This window comes from Megalops cyprinoides, chromosome 12 (genome assembly GCF_013368585.1).
Source record: "Megalops cyprinoides isolate fMegCyp1 chromosome 12, fMegCyp1.pri, whole genome shotgun sequence".
Classification (NCBI taxonomy): domain Eukaryota; kingdom Metazoa; phylum Chordata; class Actinopteri; order Elopiformes; family Megalopidae; genus Megalops; species Megalops cyprinoides.
This window is the reverse complement of record NC_050594.1, coordinates 18,942,639-18,957,088: the sequence shown is the minus strand read 5'-3', so window position 1 is coordinate 18,957,088 and position 14,450 is coordinate 18,942,639. Positions and strand designations below refer to the sequence as shown.

The 14,450-nt window shown below is 44.8% G+C and overlaps 1 protein-coding gene across 1 annotated transcript in view; it reads right to left on the bottom strand.

Moving 5' to 3' along the window:
* Positions 1–705: 705 nt before the first annotated feature.
* LOC118787531 (MAM domain-containing glycosylphosphatidylinositol anchor protein 1) overlaps positions 706–14,450 on the bottom strand; it is a 122,244-nt gene continuing 108,499 nt past the window's right edge. Inside the window, exons 17-18 of the mRNA XM_036543122.1 lie at positions 6,079–6,187; positions 706–1,438 (exon numbers count right to left, since the gene is read on the bottom strand). Coding sequence (XP_036399015.1) covers positions 1,347–1,438; positions 6,079–6,187 — 201 coding nt within the window. The 3' untranslated portion in view covers positions 706–1,346. The remainder of the gene's footprint in view (positions 1,439–6,078; positions 6,188–14,450) is intronic.

The window sequence follows — 14,450 nt, the reverse complement described above, 5'->3', positions numbered from 1 at the left end:
ACACCCCTTTTGATACGTCACATGGGTTTCAGTCTTGGATCTGCTTTCTTATTTGAACGTCCTCCATCTGTGCTTCCTTTATTGATCCCGTCTTTCCACCACCTGCCAACATCTTCCACCTTCTCAGAGGAAATGATGCAAGGTTCTTTGTCCACTTGGAGGACTAAATCAATAGATAGCGAGAGCAGGAAACCAGAGCTCTGCGACGCAGACAATGAGATGTACAACATGCTGCCAGCGTGGAAGAGATGGAGGGGGAGAGAGAAAGCAAAGCCTTGTCTTTACCCGGGTGGGGCAGGGATGTGGGTACAGGTGGAGCGGCGGTGACCGTATCAAACCTGGGTTTTCTGGCAGGGCAGGTAAAGAGTTAGACCGGGACTGCCCCTTCTCTGATTGCGCCTTGTCCCACACAGCAGTCCAAGGCCCTCAGAACAAGAGAGTCTGAGCAGGCGAGAGGAATATGCTAAGTTCAATCAGACAACAAAGTACCACAGAGGAAAACGGAAAAAAGAAACATTGTATAAATTTGTGCTTCTTTTCTTTCAACTCATCACAGTTGTTTTCATATGTAAAGTAACTGATTTCTGTTACTGTTTATTATCTTATATTTTTATATATAGATAAACGTGTACATATACAATCCCATTCACATATTCTTCTGTCCCAGCAGAAAAAAAAACAAGAGGCAAGGACTTCAGTCTCCGTTATTTCTTCCTTCCCTTTTAAAATCCATTTCTTTTTCTTTTTTTTCTGGATCACAATCTGCAGTTCTGATCCAACAGCTCCTCGCTGTCCCACTCTGAGGGAATCCTCTACCCCCTCTCCCTCTATCCTCTGGTCCTTCGGCATCTTTGGTAGATTGTTCGACACTTTGGTGTGTCTGGGGCAGACGAGGGAATGCGGCGAGTGAATGGAGGGCGAGGGTGAGCGAGACTGAGGGGATCCACAGAAGGAAAACATGGGAGCGGGGAAAAGGAGAGGGAGACAGCCTGGGAGTCTGGGAATGGAAGCAAAGTGACAATGGGTGACAAATGACGAGGAAACTATCTGACAGAAACGATCAGAACGGGCGGGACGGGCGACTGGAAAGATATAAAAGCAGGGAGAATGAGACGTGGCACAGAGAAGAAGAACTGAAGGGTTCCGGGTGCGTGTGGGGTCTGTGAAAGAGAGCTGCAAACAGGGAAAACAGCTCAGAAAAGAAAGGGATGAGGCAGGGAGAGGAGTAATACACATGTCCAAATTAAGACTGAGGGATGAGGCGAAGGGGTGGCAGGGATAAAAGAGAGCTCGAGAGCGTATTGGGCAGTGCCTGCCTCTGTATGCAGGGAGGCTGTATTTGCTCATCATCTGTAGAACAGCAGACGGGAGGAGAGTATGCAGATCAGCAAGACATCCAGAGAAAGAGACCGCTGTGCAGGGGCCCCTCCAGCCAGCACTGTCGAAACAACACAACAACACACACACATAATGATCAGGTAAACATGCCATCAGTTAGAGACTAGACAGTGAGGCTTATACCCACCATAATGGCTGGCATGTGCTGCTCATCACTGGCTGATGTGAAGCTATCAAAATACTTACTCCAACTTCATAACACTGTGATTGGTTCAAATTACACAGTACTTGCAAGCAGATGATTGATCAGTACTGTTTGGGTTTGTGAACCCACACTGGACAGTTACTACTTGGAACAGTGGTTACAAAATGTGTCCACTATCTTACTTCACTGTAATCCAAAATAACTTGCAGACATGGTTAGGAGACATTGAAATGATTAAAGTAGTCTAACATTTTCTCTGTTGTGGAATGTCCTTGTGCTTGATTTAAACACCCTTCTTAAAAAGCAATTATAGTAAGATATTTATATGTGTGGGAATTGCTTTTTGCTCGAGTTGCTTTAAACCTGCAGCTTTCCATATTTTAAATGTGTGTCTTATGCTTTGAGATTTGAGCTCAATAACATGTTCACTGTGACTGCTTTCTTAAATAGCTTTGTCCCTGTTGAAAACACTTTTCTACTTATGATACTTACATTTAAACCAATCAAACACTGTGTAACCATGCTGGAATGAGTGAAAGTCATGAAGGCCAATCACCACGCAGCGATTTAAGACATTGGGATATTCATTATATTAATAGCCGCCATGACAGTCCCTCTCCCCAGATAAGGAAACAGGAGGTTTCCCTCTTTTTCCAAATACACACACACACACACACAATATATATATATTGCACATTAGGCATGCAAGCTGCCTGCAAATGAGTTTGATAAATAAAGAACAGATATTGTATTTAAAAGATCAATATGAATTTATGTCAAGGGTTTTTCCAGCTGGCAGAAAATCAATGTATTCATAATAAAGCTTTTTTTTCTTCCCTTTCAATAAAAAACAAGTTAAGTGCCTGGCATTCCATTTGTGATGTCTCTCTCAAGGGCTTTTGAAGGGGGTGGAAAGTTTGCTGGAGGGGGGTAGGGGGGTGGGTGCTGAAGGTCTGTCCTCTCTCTGGTTCGCTGCCGACCAGGGGAATTAGCTGGATGCATTACCTGCAGATCCAGCTGTCTCAAAGCCACACTGAAGCAAAGGAGCATGTGACGTCGCTGGGTGCGCAAGTGAAGAGGAGCCCCTCGCAGGCCGCTGATTAGTGTAATTGTTTATTTAGACAGATCTGCGCACGGACTCGCAGCTGCCTCTGCCACGCGGAGGTCAAGGGCTTACGGCGAACACAGAAAGCGCGGGCCCTGTCACCTGTAATGTATGCACGATTACAGCGTCTGTTTGTCAGCAGGGCACTCTCTGTGACCGCGCGGGAACTCCGGGGGGAGGGGGGGGGGGGTGGATATCACGGGCGCTCATCTCAAACAGTGCCCTGCCATATTCAGATGAGGGGAGGTCAATCACGGGGATTCTCCTGTATATCTTCCGCATCCGAGGAGTGTGCTCCATGTCAGGGATTTCCATCTACGCCATACCCTTCAGAGGGGCACTCAAGAGAGACACTCTTTGATCCCTGGACTCTCAGTCTTGTAGCTTTCTTTTCTTTTTTACCTATTCTCGAGTCTGATTTCCTTTCCAGCACAATTTTTGTCATTCCAAGAACCTGTTGCCTTTTTTTTTTCTTTGAATCCCCCTTGTGGTGAGAGATACATTTGTATCCCTGTCCATTCACGGAACCCCATGGGGGCATGCAGTTACTGCTCTCTGTGTGGTTGCTGTGGTTCCTCTCAGGTGCTGAACTCCAGCCTGCCACAAGCTTCACTGCCGCTCACACAGCGCGAGGAAGTGGAGTAGCATACTGGAGGGATACTGAAAGTAATGATAGATTTCTTTTAAGAAGGCCTGGACCCAGCCATGGGGGATAGGGTTCAGACAGTGTAATGCGGCAGGTCTTTTTTTTTCCCTTTCCACCTCCGTGTAATCTCTGTAAGGACACAGAGCACTTTGAACAACTTTCTCTCTCTCTCTCCCTCTCTCTCTCCTTTCCCTTCCTCCCCTGTAACCCTGCCAACTCTCTTCTCGAAACCTGAGAGTGGAATGACAAAACGACAAGGCCTTTATCTTTGCGCCACCACGGCCGAGGGAGCCCAGTTGTTTACAGAAGACAGAGCGCTCTGTGTCTGACTGGGGCGGGGGAGCGTGTCTCAGAGCACCGAGGAACGCGATCACAGCGAACGCGACCCGGTCGGGAACCGCGTCAGCAGCCTGGAGACAGAGCTGCCTCTGCCCCTGCCCCCCCGGCTCCGCATCCACATCTGCTCTCACCAGGAGGGACAAGGGCAAGGCATGCAGGGAGCAGCAAGAGGAAGAGGAGGAGCCAGCATCAAGCGGCAACAGGTTCCCCAATGTCCTCATCCCTGTCCTGTCCTGCTCTCCGGGCCAGGTTCCAGTCAGCCCCTGATTTATGGGTGCAGACTTGTACACAGAACGTCAGAGGCAATCATCATTCATTTTAGGGGAGGGGGGGGGGAGCTGCGCCACACCGTAGCCGCATCTGCACTCCACGCTCAGCCAAGTGGGGGGCAGGTAATACATCAGCTGGGTAATGCAGCTGGGCACACTCGGTAACCGCACCGTGAGAGACCCGCGGAAGCAAAGGCTCATGGGAATGCAGGCCACACACACACGTACGCACGCACATACACACAGACACACAGATACACACACATGCAAGTGCATGCACACACACACAGACACACACACACACACACAGAAACACAGCATGCTAAAACTGATGTCCTTGACCCAGACTATGATCTCTACGATTGATCTCAATTGTTAATTTGTCCTATTTTCTCCTTTAGCTTTACATGTTTGTTTTCTTCAGTGAAGCTATTGCATTTCTGAATATGTTTCATTGCCATTCACCATAGCGGTGCATATTTTCATGTTTGACATTGATCACATTGATTGGTGTGTGTGTGTGTGTATACATGTGAGCGTGTGTGTGTTTCTGTAATTTCAGGGCTTTCACCTTCCTGTTGCTAAAAGAACGCATCTCTGATTAAGCTGTGATGTACTGCCTAATGTTATCGTAAGAAGTAAAAGCGTACTTCGATGAATCTTTGACAGGCCTTATTGAATTGAGAGTATTTGACTGAATTGGATTAACACGGGTAGATCCTGCATTTAGCACACAGCTGTGTGACAAATTAATGCCCATCTCAAGCTGCAATATGCAAAAGCAGCTGACAAAGGAATCCAGAACATTAATCCTGTCCGTAAAGTTGTTATTTGGATACAGGAAGAAGAAGTAACTTATCTGAAAGCAACATTCTTTTGTTCAGTAACATAGATTAGGGTGTGTGTGTGTGTGTGTGTGTGCTTGTGTATGTGGCTGTCTCAGTGCTCCTCTGTCTGTATCTCATGCGCTAATTACCCGTCACTCTTGTCTGCCTCACTCAGAATACTCCCTCTCCAACACACACACACACACACGCACACACACACACACACACACACACACACACACACACACACACACACACACACACAAACACATACACACACACACACACACCCAGCGGCACGAGGCTTCCTGTTTATACCTCAATAAATAATTCACTGTATACTTTAGGATCCTCGCAATAACTCCCACTGGCTTCCTTTTTCATTTTCAGATGAGGTGTCTGAAAGGTAATGGCTTGTTGTTAATATTTCATAATCTCTGCCTTTGTTTTCTTTTTGGTGTTGTCATGGATACAACCAGAGGAATACTCTCTAAGCGGTCTCAGCCCACAGCCCAGGGTTAACAGGCAGACCGGGACATGAGGCTCCTTTGTTGTTTAACCAAAGTTCTGGTTCAGTGGCCACCCGCATAACTTCAGAAGGCTGAAAACCACATTAATCTGGGTGTCTGCGCGGTTGTCCCCCTTAATCCTTCACCCCGACAGCGAAGGTATGCCAAAGCAGTCATCCCACTTTCCCCCAGGCTGAATCGGAGGGGGATTTAAACCACGTGATCCCTCTCTGTGTAAGGCAGTTGGCATAAATACCCATTTGCATTAAGAGCTGTTTAACTGTATAACTGTGGGCAGTGGACAATGGGCAGTGGTCAGTGGGTCAGATGTGTTGCTCTGGAATGTTGGACACAGTGCCCGTGCGCTCTGCTCTGGCTGGAAGGGAAGCTCTTGCCCTTGTGCTACAAGGCTCAAAGCACGGAAGGCCCTGGCTTTGGCATGTAACTAGGCCCACTGAGGAGCAGAGGGGCACATCTGCCAACCTCCCAATCCCCGTGGCAGAGAGTCCAGCTGCCGCCTCAGCCCTGCACAGAAGTGCCCCTGCCACGGCTGGCACGGCTCCCTGTTTTCCATCTCTCGTCATCTCATCCCGATTCTGCTCTCCTCCTCCTTTCCCCCCCTACCAAGCCCGCTGCCCCCTCTCTCTCTTCCTCCCCCTCTCTTCCTTTCATTTCCTCTCTTCCACCCCCGTACCTCTCTCTTTTGGTCCGTCTCATTCCCTGTGTCTCACTCTTTCATCTTCTTCCTCCGTCTCTCCTCCTCTCTCTCTGTCTCCTTCCAAAACATTCTCAGCACTTGACACCCCCAGTCCATGAAGCTGGGAGGCACACAGAACGCACCTGTGTTAGAGACGGAGTTTTCCTGTTTGCACTTTCCTTTGGTGACAGAGACGTCATCGATGGCAATGTCCCCCTCGTATCCTGTGCCCCGCACGCCCTCGAACACCACCTGTAGGGGGAGAAGCGGTTAAGGACACTGGTTAGTCTGTTCTCTTGCTCACATCTGCTTCACAGCCCTCACAAATATGCACGCGTCTGTTTTATTCATTAGAAGAAGGAGACCCTGTGACAGTGACATAATCTGTCTGACTGGTAAAGGTAATCCAGTCATCCACAAAATGGGACTGATGGTGCTGAACAGAACAGAGCAGCAGAGAATGAAGAACAGGGAATGAAACCTGGGACGACTATCTATGTGCCAAAAAAACAGGTAAATAAGTTCCATTCCTCTTGCCATAAACCCATTGGCCATGGACCCCTATGCAACAACAAATTGAGAAATTTGTGCTTCCCCTTGCACAGCAGTCCCCACTTTGATTGACAGTTTAATTACCCTGGTAACGGGGGCCTAAACCCCATCCCACAAAGCTAATCAAACAAAGTCTATATTCCATTGGAGGGAAAAAAAACAGAAATAAAGTTTTCCACCGCATGCAGTTCTCCTCAGACACATGGCTAATACTAATACATTTGCAACTAAAATGAGAAACCCAGATGCAAGAGTGGAGCTTAGCACTTCCTGCATCGCTGGATAGTAAAGATGTTCTGAATGTCTTACACATCTGCTTTCAATGGCTTTTCAACTTCCACGCATCTCTGGTCAGGAGGACTGTTAACGTATTTGAACCGGTACACTGACCTAACACACTACATACACTCACGCATTTAATCATTTCTGAAGGAGTTTACAAGGATGGAGGGAGCAAGGAAGGATCATATCCTGATATCAAGGAGCTCAGCAGCAGTTCAAGTGCATAGCAAACAGCTTGCCTCCTGAATACAAGAGTGTGGCATGTCTCTGAGCTTGTGCATTTGTGTCTGTGTATGTGTGTGTGTGGGGGGTGGGGGTAGTGGGTATACATGTATGGACATGAATGTGTGCATACGTATGATTGTGAATGAGTGTGTTTGTTTGCATGTGTGTGTGTGTTTAGTACATGCACATGTGTATGTAAGTGTGTAGGCATGCCCATGCATGTGTGTCAGTGTAGATGTGTGTGCATGATTGTGAGTGCCTATGTGTGTGTGTATATGCGTGTGAGTTAATGCTGGCTGAAACTCTGCCATACTAAGTATGAGGAAGTGCAGACTCTACAAGTATGAGGAAGTGCAGACATTAGAGCGCAATGGCAGCAGTGCACAGGGTCACCATAGAGACTGTTGACAAAGAAGGACCAGAATTTTCCACCCAGTAAAAAAGACGACTGTCTGCAGCGCGGCCTATGAGAATGGGCTCTGTTTAACAGCTTCTCCCGACAAGTGCCTTAATTATGCACAAAGAGAAGTCCAACTGCAAGATCTCATTCTGTCCAACTACTCTCTAATTTAATCCCCCAAATCGCTTTTGAAAAAGAGGAACTCAGTAAAGGAATGGAGAGTGGCTTGACAGCAAAGCTGGTGAGGGGGTGGGTGGGTGAGTGGGCGAGGAGGGGGTGTATGTTGCAGAAGCCCCCTAATAGATATCCATGCTCCTCTTGTTTGCGATGCAGGGTAATTCAATTTGTCTGATGCCATTGTCTGTCCGAGAACACAGCACTCCTCTTGACATGCTAATTGGTGGTTGGATCACAGTGGACGCGCTCAGTCATTAAGGCATCCTGCCACAACGTGCACACAACCCGGCAATTACACACACAGAAGCTGTGCCCAGAGGAGTCTGCAGGGACAGCGCCTGGACAGCCAGTGATTTGCTCTATTCTCTTATTTATTTATTCACTTACTTTGTTATTTAGTCTAAATTCTGCACTCTAATGAAGAGAGTCCAGTGTGATACGTGGCATTTGGCAGAGTCATTACAGAATGGCTGACTTTGACCAGAAGCCCTGAGAACATTAGGTTAAGAAAGTACAAAACATCTTAAATTTATGTATAATACTATTTTGAAGCAAATTAGTTTTTTTTCCATGTCTGTGATTGTGTGACTGTGTGTATTAATGTGAATTAAGCCTTGATTAACATATCTCTTTGGTTGTGTGAGTGTCTGGATTGCTGTATTTATAGTGTATGCATGTGTGTGTGTGTGTGTGCCGTTTGTGCGTGCGTGCTTGCGCGTGTGTGTGTGTGTGTATGTGTATGATTTTTAATTATAGCCTGCTCCCCACTCCACAGAGGAACTCTTGCTGCTGGAAGCGATAAACAAGCTGTGTGTCCTCAGCACAGCAGGCCAATCCCAGGAATCCCCTGCACCTGCAATGTCAGCCCCAACTGACCAGCGGAGAGAGAAGGGGCTACAATGGGGACCATTACAGATATGGAGAAAAGGGAGAGATACAGTACATAAAGCAGAAAGAGGAAGAGAAGAAAGCACAAGCTGAACAGCAGAACAGTAAGAAAGGGTAGAAACAGAAAGACAGACAGAGGGAGGGAGAGAGAGGGAGAGAAACAGGCAGACAGAGAGAAAGAGACTAAGAGAAGAGAGATAGAGAGACACTGTGGCTGCCAATCTGTTTCAACCTGAGCTGGGACCAGCAGGGTGCAGAGTGGGAATAATGAAAGGAGCTTTTTAAAGAGAATCATAATTAAGTGCAGCTAATTAGAATCCCAGCCCCCCCAACACACACCCCTCCAGCCCCACTACTACTGCCATCCTCTTCATTTCCCTGATGCCATCTCTGCCTTGGCTTATGGAATGAAACCTGCCTCATTAATGTGCCAGGCGCATTCTGGGCAGCGCGGGGCATTGCCTCTCTAAAGGCGAGCGAAATAGACATTTGAAACATGGCATTTCATTGGAGCTTGTAACCTTTAATGTATGCATTGATCTCTCTCCCTCTCTCTCTGCTCAGATTTGCCGCAGGACATGGCCAGTAGGACTGCTTTCATGTTATCGAGCCGGAGAGCCCTGTATAATAACAGGGGACACATTACTTAACGAAAAGAGCATGGACACTCTGGCTTAGTAGGTCAAGAGGAGCAGTGTAAATAAGTATGGATCGACCCTTGAGTTTTTCTATGCTGATCGACAACTGGCCTAGCAACTGTTAGCCAAAGAACCACAAATTTCAGTATTATGTTTCTACAAGAAATATCCAGCTGTATAAATGGATAACATTGTAACTGATGTAAGTTGCTCTGGGTAAGAGCATCTGCTAAATGCCAATAATGTAAAGAAATTCAACCTATATTTTAAGGGAGAGATGCATTTACAGCTTTACAAGGATGTGTTACATGTCATTCATCATACTGGTTTTAGTTATCATTTATAGAAAACATTCTTTTATTATATGAGGGGATTTTTCAGGATATTCAGCTGTGTTTTCCAAACTAATTCAATTTTTTGAGGCATGCCACAAGTGGCAATTTGATAAATAAGATTGTGCCAAAAAACTTGCCAAGCATCCAATAATCAATAATCCATGCATGAATGGAGAACATGCAGCTTCCCAAAACATTCCCAAAATGACAAGAAAAATGACTAGAAATTTAAAGTATCTGAAGACACTTTAGTCTCGACACATTCTTTTTCAGTCTTTATAACTATTAATACAATAAACGCATGTGTGTCTAATTCAGTATTGGTGATTGGCATTTATTACTATGTTACACCTACTAGTAGTTGTTGCTAGGAGATGTGTCTGCCCATGGTGATGGATAGTTTCTATGGTGCTGTATATACCATATGGTGCTGTATATGACATTAACTATCCACATAAGAATGTAGCAGATCTACTTGCTTTTAAATAAATATCAGTAATTTGTAGAAATTACTGTACATATTGTCTGTCAGAAATTGATTACTAGTAGCTCCGTTAAGTACATAGGTCACAAAGTTCAACAATCCTTCATCCAGATATTTAAAACGCTGAAGTAATCAATGCTTTTGCTCTGAGCTATAAATCAGTGAACAAACAGTCTGAAAATGGGCTTAAATATGAGTAGAATATGCTTCTTTCATGTCCATTCTCCTCAGCCTATATTTATTACTTAAAAGAAACAAAAACCATGTTGTAAGAAGAGCAGTAAGTGGAGGCGAGTCAGTTATTTCCCTTGACCACAGGATCCGCACTCTACTCGTGGACAGAGAAGTTTATATGTGCATCAATCCACAGTAATGGCAAGAGAAGGGCGCTCTGAAAGTCAGCCTTTTCAGCAAGACCTCAGAGCGCCCGGCACGGCCTCAGCCTCGCTGACCCACTGCTGGCAGCAGCCATGTTCTACCGTTAATGTGAAACATTAGAGAAGTGGCAGAGACATCCCTCATCAGCTAATCAATACGCTGTCCAGTGTGTCCTCGGAGCATGGCTTCACTCCCTGCCGCACAGGGAAACACCCCGCCCCGCCCCAAGGCGCAGCTGATGCGCCGCCGACAGCAACGCAGTGAAAACACTCGTTCATCACAGCTGTGGACATTTTCAACAGTGACACTTTTCTTCGGCAGCTATATTATTTCACCCTATTTTACTACAATTTATTGTGGGCTGAGTCCAAGCCTTTGAACCTTTAAAGGTTTACTGTATTTCAAAGCCAACCCCGTTCTCTTTTAATATTACATTTTTTCTTCATATTGACATAACATAGATGTGCCATTGACAGTTTCAGTACACACTTCAGCAGTATCTCAGCAGTCTGCAGAGCCCTCTTCTGCCTAACTCAGTGGGAGTGATTTTTTACGCTCAAAGCAGCTACATAGACCTCACAAGCTGTGTGGCTATCAGCCGATGTTAACATCAGTAGTTGTGTGAACATTTGGTTGCCATGACAGACAGACCCAGCTCATTTTATTACACAATCTCATTATGTAAATCAAAATGTAGTCTCCAAGTGTATTCTGAACTTTATTGCTGTTGACATGTTATATTTCTGTATGGCGCACTACATAGATTGTTGCAACGATAAACATATGTGTCTTCATCATTACATTAAATTACATTCACTTAGCAAATGCACTTATCCAGACAGACTTCCAGCACAAGAGAACAGAAGTGTATCCATTCAAGCTGCATGAGCAATAGTGTCAGACCAGGCTAACAATATTCCCAAACCGGTCACTGTGAGCACAACACCACTCAAACCCTCCCACAAGATAACTTGTACTAACCTGACTAGATAGCCTAAAAACTAAGGGAAGCCATGTACACACACCACCGGCAATGGATTCATATGGCCACACTAAATTACAGTCCTGCTGAACTAATGAAGCTAGCTATAATACTAAGTGGTTTTGAGTTTAAAATTTGTGCAAGTGTGAATATGAATCTGCCACACACTGACATGTTCATTGGTAAATTAGCTCTGAGCACATCTGAGCCCTGCTGGCTTAAGTTGATTTAACATGGAATATTTTGCTGCACAAAAAGAGTGTTCTTAAAGATTCTCAACCTCCCTAGTTTTCATGTCACATATGGATTACCTTTATAACAGTTGCACTTTCAAGTAATAAAACAGAATTGTGGTTATGTTACCTGAAAAGAAGATTTGAAGCTTCCCTCAAAATGTCCAACAAACCCCCAAGAGGAAAATTCATTATTTGTTCATTATTTTTTAGAACTCTCTGCTGCCTTATTGACTGAGAAGCAATTAACCTTGACAAATAGTTATTTCCAGCAATTGAGGAATTTGTTGGTATTTTGAGGTAATTTTAGTGCAAACATGACAAAGGGAAAAATTTTGCTTACACTAACCTGTGTATTACAGCCTTTTTTTTGCAATATGATTTGATGGGGAAATTCCGAAAGCAATCTTCAAACAGGTTGTGATTGAATTTTTTTTTCTGCCTGGTGAGTACAAACCTTGGGAGCTCTGTGTTCACTTTTACCACTGAAGTCAATCGATGGAGAAATAGATAAATAAAACGCCAGCCAAGAATGAAAACAACAACATCACGGCTCTGTAATTCCCACTGTCAGAAGAAACCGTCTCAGTCATTACCATTGATTGGTGCAAAAAAGTGTCCTGACTGAAAATGAAGAGAATGTGCAGGAGACACTGCCCCTTTGCAGATAAACTCCATTTAAAGAGACCATAGACATTTCAGAGTGTGCAGGAGAGAGTGAGAATCATGCTGGCATTCAGATCAAGGTGGCACTGTTTGGCATGTTTAAAATATGCTGGTTGCTATGTTTGGTTTAAAATGCAATTTAGAATGATTCCAGCAAATTGATAACAACACCATCTGCAGCTGTCTTTGAATTACAATGAGAGTGGCTGGATATGGCTCGTGTCACTATCATCTGGAAAATATCGCTTCTTTGGTTTTAATGCTTCAGTTGTTTGGAGTCTGTAAGCTTTGGCCAACGCAACATTAATTTGTGATATAACCATAATTGTTCATGGCAGTGCATGAATGAATTATATGAAACAACATGGGGGACAGTGATACAGTTTCTGCACTTTGTTTCCTGACATGTCTTTTTCACTCTAATCATTAATTATCAAATGAAACAAAACACATCATTTGGAAAGTCAGACAGAATACTAGTTGTGCCAGGAGTCATCAGAGAAACATCACATCTGTGCCTCTAAAGCTTACTAATCTGTGCACCCACACCCTTTTGCAGTAGGTTTCTGTACAACCTTACGTTGCCATAGTGAGCTTCATATTCTAGCCTTGCTAAATTGACTACCACACACATCGGCACACTAGACTGTGTCCACACATCCAAAAACAGATGAAACAGGGCTCAGTGAAGCTGAGACCTGTGAGGGGGAGGAAGGGGCAGAGAGAGGAGAGGAGAGGGGGCCGTGAGAGAGGGGTGTAGTGTTGAGAATGCGGGAGCACTGCGTGTGTGATTTGTGAGCCGTCAGTGTCACACTGGTACACCAATCTGCACACCATCGCCAAAGCAAAAGTGGGGATAAATATTTGATGAGCGCTGAAAGGATTCAGTGGTTCATTAATGAGAACCTCAGATTGGAGAGGAGTCTGCGGCTGTTTTTTTTTAACTTTATTATGTCTATTCATTAAGGAAGGAGCATCAGTCCCAATTTTTGCAGCACTTAAACTAAAATAAGATTCTGCTGAGGGCACAGGGGCCTGTGTTCACCCCCTCCCCATCCATGCTGCTCCTTGAGGCTGGATCAGGAGATACGTGAATAGGAATACCCAATTGTGTCTCCGGGGGCTGGAGGCAGTTATGGAGTATTATCTGGAATAACGACAGCATTATAATTCATGGTTCTTCCCCATTTTATCACCAGATGAGGAACACTCAAATGTTGTGGCATTATAAAGATTGGCATTAAACTCATAATAAATCCTCATGCTTAGGTGGATTTATGAGGCACTATAACTTCTCAGGTAGTTTGATTCAACAGTTTTACAAACAACCCTAAATAGTCAATAACATCAAAGCAAGCAGTCATATCACCCTGTTCTCCTCACAAAATAGCTGACATGTTTGATTGGGCTTGGTGTGTGCTTAGATGGGAGGCCTCCAAGGAAAGCCATGCTACTTCTGCAGCAGCTGTTGTTAACAGGCTAGTAAAGAGCAGTGACTTTTCAGTGATGAAGGGCAGTGATTATGTAGAAAGACAATGCCCCAATGCAATGATGGGGACACTATGCTGTCTTTGCTATGAAAGCCATCCAAAGCTGCATTCCGAAGTTACCCCTTAAAAAGGATATGCCCCCAGCATTAATTTCGTTCATAGTGTGGTGAGGTGCCTCAAAAAGTATCCCTCAAATTATCCCTCACATCCCACAAACCACCTTGTTTCAGACTGATCTGACAGGAAACACAGGAGGTGGCAGCCATGCACCAAGTGTTGTTTGAATAAATGAAAAAGCAACATATAACTAAGTTGTGATTAATCTTCTGACTGGCCTTGTAAAAGTTCAAATAGTTCATTGAAAAGAACAGATGTCACTATTGTCTTGTTCCCTGACACAGTGCAATATTAAATAATTAAATTCATTTTTTGGCCAGAAATGCTTATGACCAACATACACCATGGGGAGCAGTCATCAAATCTTTTATGATGCGTTCCATAACCTACCATTTACTCCTTTGATCCATATTGGCCCTGGAATGTTTAATTGGAGATGTGACATCATGTAGTAAGGTCCCTCTGTCAGTACTCTGCCTCCCTAGCCGTAGTGTTTTTGTTTGTTTCTCTTTGTTTGTTTGTTCCCCTGTCCATGTGCTTTTGTTTGTTTCTCCTTGTGTTCCAACCCTGCCCCGCTCTCCGCCCTGTCTCCGCCCTCCTGATCAGTTCCACCGGCCTGCCTGCACACCTGTTTCCAGTTCCCTCATCAGCCCAGCCCTATTTCTTGT